Genomic DNA, 7,816 nt, shown 5'->3' with positions numbered 1-7,816 from the left:
GACAGAGTCAAATAGAGTTGCGTTCATCCAAGCTGTGGCCCAGTTCATGGCAACAAAGGCCGACATCAAGTTAAACACGAAATATCTCTACAAAGCGGACGGTTATGCAGTGAAGGAGTTGCAGAAGATCACCTCTGTGATGCAAAATGCTGTGAAGACAAAGCAGATGACCACAGGAGAGAAACTCCAGGAGAACAATAAGTTCAGGTTTGACCTTGGTTCACGGATTTTGGAGATGGCAACAGCTCGAGAGCTGGCATCTGAGATCTCCTCTAAAGGTGCATCTCTGTGTAATTTATTGGGGAAAGAGGTGGGTTTTTGGGAAAAGAGAACCTCGGCTATAGAAAGACCGCTGGAGATCGGCAACACGGAAAAGGTCCTGAGAGCCACCATCAAGGAGGTACATGACAGCATCGGGAATACCAAAGAAATGTTGAGTGACCTCATGTCCAACGAGTCGACTCTTGACGTCAAGATCAAAAAGAAGACGCAGGAGCTGGAGAGAAAACAGAAGCGGCTGCAGTCTCTGCAGAGTGTCAAGCCAGCTTTCATGGAGGAGTACGAGCTGATTGAGCAGGAGTTGCAGAGGCAGTACGAGATGTACGTTCAAAAGTTCAGCAACCTCTGCTACCTGGAGTCTCAGCTGGATGAATACCACAAGCAAGAGCAGGAGAGGATCGAAAACATCAAGAAAATGCAGCAAAGGCTGAGGGAGAAGGACAGAGAGATGAGGAGGAGGAGGCCCGGGACGGATGGGGAGGATTTGGAGGATGATTCAGAAGAGTCGGGATCTGACGGAGAAGTAGAGGAGTCGGACTTCTAAGTCAAATAGAGTGTGTTCTAGCAGGAGAATGAATCAGTTGCATCCATCCATCCGTTTTGTACGACCCAATCCTTGTTAGGATCATGGACAGCTGGAACCAACCATACGAGTCATTGATGGATGGCGGGATTAGGGTGTCTGAGTGTTTGATCCACATAATCCCTAATCTGCATGTTTGTGGAATCTCGGTGATGTCATTGCCGTAGCAACAAGCATGCTCATCATATTTGTCTGTTGAAAACTGACAATTCCTTGACAATCGACAAACCTTGAGAACCGGGGATAAAGCTTTGACAACACCACAGACCAGATTAAGATTTAGTCACTTCAACATTTTATGGAAATGTGGGTCATAACAATGTTTTCCTGGTTGGAGTGTGGTACAGATTAAATCCACCTGGTATTAGGAGGATGTTTTATTTCTCCAGGCTGGACAGCAGATGATCACAGCTGGAGGAAATCCACAGATTGGGTCTCATTGAACCTTGTGGCCAATTGGCAACGAGCCTTATATGTTTTTAAAAAAGACCAGTCTTGGTCAAGAAATAAACGTATTACTCTAGAAAAATACTACATTTATAAGACAAGTGTAGTTTAAGTGAACTTCCTAGACTTAATTAAGCTCCGCCCACATCAGCACCTGATCCTCATCACTATTAGCTCCACACTACTATTTATAGCCCTTTGGTTTCCTCTCAGATCATCTGCTTGTCAAGTCTTTTTTGTTCCTTTTGTTGAAAAGGTTTCGACCACAACAAAGCTGGGCTGCAGCAGGGCTTCTTCTCTGTCTTTAAGTCGTGCGTTTATGTCTTTATCTAATCCAGCTGCTGCAAATGCTCCAAAACTGCTGCTGGAGAACATGAAAAGAAGTAAGTTGTCTGCTTCACAAAAAGCCTTTTGTGTAGCAGCAACTGCTGACAGAAGTGCAGAAAATGTGTGCAAATTGTTCATTTTGGGATGGAAATCTACGCTGACTTCAGCCAGGCAGATGTCATATCCCTGCTGCCGCTCCATCCCTTCAACAGCTGAAGCCCGGCTCTGTAATGAGCTCCACTTTCTCCCACGGGTTGTGGTTGTGTTAACAACAAGAGGAGAACCCAGTGGAGCTGTAATGCACAGCCTCTGCAGTATCTCATCTGCATGATCAGACAACACAACAGAGAGTTGTTAGCTCAGTGAAGGTATTCACCGACAACAAATACAAAACCTTTTCCCTGTCGTAGATTAAGGCGTAGAGTTGTTGGCGCTAACGCGATCGTTAAGGATGTCTTTATGACTATTAACTTGTGTAATATTCGCTTTCTTTCGTTTGTGTTGGGGATTTTTTTGGGGGGGGGAGTTTTTTAATTTCATTACGGCTCCCAAGTGCAAATCAGACTCTGCTGATGTTTTCATGGATTACGATGTTACCACTGTGTTAGCGTAGGTGAGTGACATAGCTACTTATGTACAGTATGTAATTTAAAACTTTCAGTGTAAATCCAGTTAAGCTGCTGTCCTATTTACAGATAATATGAACAAGAAAAGAAAAAAATCAACTTAGTTGTTGGATTTCTTGCCTTTCTTCAGATCTTTCTCGCTTCTGACTCAGAGTTTTTTTTTCTTTATTTTTTTCTTTATGTTACTAGGTTTACTTTAATACATATTCTGTTGATACATTGTTGTTGTTTTCATCTAATGTTCACTCTGTCAAATGGTTCAGGTAAATTTTAGGAACATAATGTGAAAAACATTCATAACAGACTAAGGTGGGACTGGAACACTGGTTCCCTTTTTTCCCCCTTAAATTTCCTGGCAGCAGTCCTGCTGGTGGTCATGTGTAGAAGTGCAGGTTTATGATGAGGACGTAGCGCCAACATAGCTAGCTGTTAATCTCCATTACACCACTGACGCCAACACAACGCAGGTTTCCTTTACGTTGTGAACGGTGTTGATCGGATCATTAAAACCAGAGGCAGAGCAGAGACTGGCAGTCACCCAGGCAGGGGGGCAGGTAGGTGGGGTAGAACAGCCAGTGCACAAGGCTTTGGCTCATTCAGCTGTGGAACTGAAAGTATCTGAGCCGTTGGACTGGGAGCCCAGAGGCATTACAGCGGAGCTGGCAGAGCAGCTCACCTTAGATGCCTTTGCAGGGTGGGTGGGATTTGAACCATTTAAGCGCTGGCCGTGGCTGCCTGCTGGCAACCACGGGATGAATGACACACTGGAAAAACATAAATGTCAAGTTTTCACTTTGCATCCTTGTACACAGTACACAGAGTTGTTTTTCTCGGGGCATCAACCACAAATACTCATGTAGCCTTAAAATGTTAAAAGTATTAATTGAGTAAGTAATTTTTAGACAAAAAATAATAATCTGTGCACAATTTTAAAATTATTTGTAAAACGATACCAAATAAGATTTTAAGCAGTTTTCATGAATTTGAGTCTGCCATTGAGAATTAAAAAATAAACAATCAAACTACGAGATTAAAGTCGAAATGTTATGAGTCATAACATTAGTATACACGTCATGTGTCTGTGTGACTGGTGAAATTTAGCTTTTAGGAAGAAGAAGTAAGAATCAAGTTAAACAGTTCGTGAAATTTAAAATATAGAGTAGTATTTCAGACCTTTACAACTTTTCACTATTTCAACCAGTCAATGAATTTTGTCAATTACATCTGAATGAATCATGAATTCATGATCAATTCATGATTATGGTCTCCAGTTATTGAATCCTATAAAACACAGATTTCCAGGTATTGCAGCATCAGTGAGTTTGGACTCTTCTCAGATTTATTCTGGACATATTCGAGGTCCATTTCATGTCCGGTTGTGTTTGAGCAGGTGACCTCTGTGTGAACTGGCTCCTGCTACCATCGGAATCAAACATCGTCTGTGGCTGTGGTTGCAGACCATTTCATTTCAGCACAGATGGGTTCAATCCCACCTGTGTTATATTGGAGCAGTAATACCCCGTGTTTATTCAACCTCTGGCCCACCCTGAGTTCGAAGAAACTCATTTGCGAGGCTAATTTCTGGAATGGAAGCCGATCCTCCCTAATTGTATTCCCTTTCCTTCTACGTTTCAGCTCTGTTTCCGTCTGCATACAGAATAAAACGAGGGACGTATTCGCTCGTCAACCCCACCTTCCAGCAGTCGGCGGAAGACGTCAACCTGCTCTTTGAGGTCGGTCGAGATACCGTTAGTTCACTGGAGTTGAAGTGATTCACCACTCTGTGGGCTCTGTTCACTGAGAACCAAGATAAATATGGAAAGAATGTACACGTCCTGTGTCCAAATCACACATTTGTGTTTCATATCGAGTTGCCTGGTGAAAAATAAGGAAGAAAAAAAACAACAAAAAAACCCCACAGCTAATCTGTAGCAGAAGCTGTGGAGTCTGTGTTGATTTAGAGCCTCTGTGCACACATTCTGTGTTTTCAGTGTCAATGTTGTAACTCTGTGTGTGTGTGTGTGTGTGTGTGACCATCTCCCAGATCCTGCTGGCTGGAATGCAGATAGAGGACGAACGCCACACCATGCTGATCCCAGATGAGGAGCTGGCGTCTCTCAGGAGCGTGCAGAAACTGGACGTCATCTGCGAGGATGTCCTGCCCAAGTCACTCTCCGACATCCGCCGTCTGATAGCCGGGCTGGCCCGGCAGGGGGGGCGGCCTCTGAGCCAGCAGGACTTTGAGAGGACAGTGCTGACCCTGGTGCACGGCGCCCAGATCCTGGGTCACATGAGTGACCGGCAGCAGAGAGAGGTGTGGACGGAGGCTGTGATGCAGCTGTTCAGAGCCATTCAGAAAGACCTGAGACCTTCATGAGGGTGGAGTCAAGTCATCCTGAGGTGTACAAATATGACTGAATACATGAATATGACTGTTACTGTTTTGTTCTTTAATACATTTGCACAAAATGTCATGTATTTGAACAGATTACATTAGATTATGTTATGTATTGCTGTAACATGTGCAAAAATAAAGATTTAAACTTTAATATCTCTGACCAAGATTTGGTTAAACTGCACCATGTACTTTACATTACCAACACAACAGTGTGATGAAGTATTGAAATCACCTGGTCTACGTTTTGATCACATTTGCTCAGGAGTTAAAAAAAGGGAAAAAAAGCTTGATTAGGTTAAAAGTTCGCTCTAAATTGAGGTGTGGGTGTAAGTGTGAATGGTTGTTGTGTTTGTAATCTGTAATGTGATTGCCCTTCAATGTTGACTGTTGACATAAAGCTCTTTACCGACGCTGCGTGTTCAAACGGAAGCAAAGCTAAACTCTTGTGTGACTACACTGTAAGGAAGTCACGTCATCTTTTATTTTGAAAAACAAGACAAAGGAAGTTGCTCCGCTGATGCGCTAATTAACTTGTGTAACTTCACCCGTCACGGACTTTTATGCAAAGTGATGCTTCAAAGTTCACCCAGTTAAAGTAAGAACAATACACTACAGGCTCTTTAAGAATGTCACAACAATGTTTGCCAATCGCTGCTCCATTTATCGGGACAACTGTTCTTACACAACACCGCAGGTGTGTTTTATTTTAGCCTAATTAGCTATCCGTCTGGATTAACGTCAACGTCTCTCCACTGGTTCACTAACGTTAGCGTATTTCCTGTTTCGCGTTTTGCGACATTAATTAACAGTCAACGGCAGAGTATCATGCCATTATTGTCACTGTGATACTGTTGGTGCAGTACAAATAACATGTTGTCTTTCATTGTGTTTGTGGACACGTTTTCAATGGCTACAGTTTGTAACGGAGGCAGCAGGGCGGCTAACACAGACCAACGTTTCCAGCTCTCGACCAGCCTTCATGGAGCTCCAGGTGAAAATGCAGGTATGGAGGAAAAGTATAAAACGCGTGTTGTGGTGTTTCGCGCTGTTTTACACTTATTCAGTCAATGAAAGAATTCAAATAATTCGTTTTACTTATAGTACTAAACCGACAGTACGCACTAAAATTGTGTATTTGTCAAATGTCTGCAATTCATGTTATATATAATGATGTATATGTGTGTATAGAATGTATTTAAAATATAATTAAATCATGTATGTTGAATTAGAAAATAGATTTAAAGCAAGTTTTGACCCCCCTTCAAAAATTTAATTTCCCTGTATGTGCATCCTGGATGAAATGAATATCCATGACAGAGCAAGACTGAGTATATGTGCATACGGAGTACTCATACGGAGTACATTTGTACTCATAAGTCTGAAATTCCTCAGAAATTCAACAGAATATTTCAGGAAAAAAAAAAACAACGTCCTCAGATCTAATGTTTTCCAGCCTTGTGTCATTGTTTTCTCATTAGACACAGCTCCAGACATTTGTTCAAAACACCAAATAGACATTCCCGACTCTGTTTACTGTCTGAACAGTCACATGATCACCAAGAATTCCAGTCTCTTTTCCTCCAAGTTCTGCAGCATCTGGCAGTTAATCTAAAAAGACGGCAGTGGCGAGGAAGCATAGTCGGCAGTTCAGGAATTTCCTTTTCCGAGACACTGTGTGCTCCTCTGTAACAATTGATGGTTATGAGGTTTGGAATGTTGCTGGAATGATCAAATGAGTCAAACTAACAGAGAAAACAGCAGGGAAAGTGATTTTGTGATCAATTTATTTCACATTTGCTGCTGTATTGGTTTAATACAAATACCTGATAGCTCAGGAGGGCTGTGAGGGTATATTTGTTCTCTACTGAAAATATCTACACAAAAAATGTACCGGCAGTACCGTTATTGACCGCCATCCTTTTAGAATTAACCACTCATCCCCCTCCTCCCCTGCGTTTGAGCTGTAGATTATTTAAGAATAATGAGTCTTTACTCATTTCTTATTGACTGGACTGTGTCATTTATGAAAAATGATTTTCCAATCATTTTTTCCTGCTCGCATGAAAGACACGCCTGAGTCTAAGTGGCTGTGAGCGTGTGGAAAGAGCGGCGCCAAGTGGCTGCTTTGAGAACAACAGGCTCACAAAACAAACTAAAGTAAAACGAAATAAACTAAATTTGAAGTTAAATCCGGGGATTTAAATTTTTTTGTTTTTTCACAGCAATTTCTGGCGGGGTTTTTTGTGACCAATTTACCGTATTTAGATGCTAAATATTTAGTTATTACTAAAAGTCCATGGTTAATTTAACTGTATATTAGTTTGTTGTTAAAACCATTTTTGTTGAGTTTTGCCTGACATTTATTAATTTAAAGATTATTATTGTTTTGAATTGGGAAATTAATTTGCTTTTTTGTCACTGTGTTATCTAACTCGTTTGCGAGAAGATAATATTAAAACTTTAATTTTAAGTAGGCTGTAATGTAGTAAAAACAGGTTTGGACAAACCTGTGATAATGAAGTTGTCTTTCACGCTAACGCTCACTAGATGGCAGCAAATCCAAATCTCGTACTCGGATAGAGCTTCATTTGAACTCTGTTCCTGATGGTTTTACCTTTTCTTATTTATGTGGTCAGTTATCAGTTCAGATATATATTTCCACTAAGTGTCAAAATGCAGAGGTTGTTCGTGATAATCTCATATTTTAATTTTATTGCCATGTACAAACATACTAAAAGGATTTTGACCTATTTTCACTGCCTTGTTGCTGGTGTTGTGAACATGTTTTTTCTTCAAATTGTTTAACTTGGAGTTAATTTCTGCAAACTCAGGAATGTGTCTCGTCCTGTAGAAATATTTTCACCATCACCTCCAGCTGAATATGCGGTTATTTTAACTCAACCTTATCGGCCGCATGTGTTTTCCCTCCCTCCTCACAGCTGTCGGGCATATTTTCATGCTTCGATTCTCTCCCTGCAGGCGATAGACGGGAGAGAAAAATCACAAATAAATATATGTGTGCTTCGTGTGATTGTGCACCAAATAAAACAACACGCTACCTTTAATTACAGGCTTCGTAAATGACCCGGCGTCAACCTGCTATTAAAAAAAACTATGGAAGACTCAGTGGGATTTTTTTTTCACTTTTATATCCCG

General features: G+C 41.3%; 1 protein-coding gene and 1 pseudogene across 4 annotated transcripts in view; both read left to right on the top strand.

Moving 5' to 3' along the window:
• Positions 1–3,988, top strand: part of LOC103382727 (clusterin-associated protein 1 homolog pseudogene) — a 5,821-nt pseudogene extending 1,833 nt beyond the window's left edge.
• The window catches only part of fam180a (family with sequence similarity 180 member A), a 47,008-nt gene that overhangs the window by 19,061 nt on the left and 20,131 nt on the right, over positions 1–7,816 (top strand). For all 4 annotated transcript variants that reach the window (XM_025057812.1, XM_025057811.1, XM_025057813.1 and 1 more), the window contains 3 exons: positions 3,898–3,995; positions 4,307–5,255; positions 5,577–5,663. In XM_025057812.1, the coding sequence (XP_024913580.1) occupies positions 3,898–3,995; positions 4,307–4,639 (431 nt within the window). In that variant the 3' untranslated portion in view covers positions 4,640–5,255; positions 5,577–5,663. The remainder of the gene's footprint in view (positions 1–3,897; positions 3,996–4,306; positions 5,256–5,576; positions 5,664–7,816) is intronic.

Source organism: Cynoglossus semilaevis, chromosome 8 (genome assembly GCF_000523025.1).
Source record: "Cynoglossus semilaevis isolate Cse_v1.0 chromosome 8, Cse_v1.0, whole genome shotgun sequence".
Taxonomy (NCBI): Eukaryota; Metazoa; Chordata; class Actinopteri; order Pleuronectiformes; family Cynoglossidae; genus Cynoglossus; species Cynoglossus semilaevis.
Note: the sequence above shows the minus strand (reverse complement) of the source record. Positions and strands in the feature narration are given on the sequence as shown.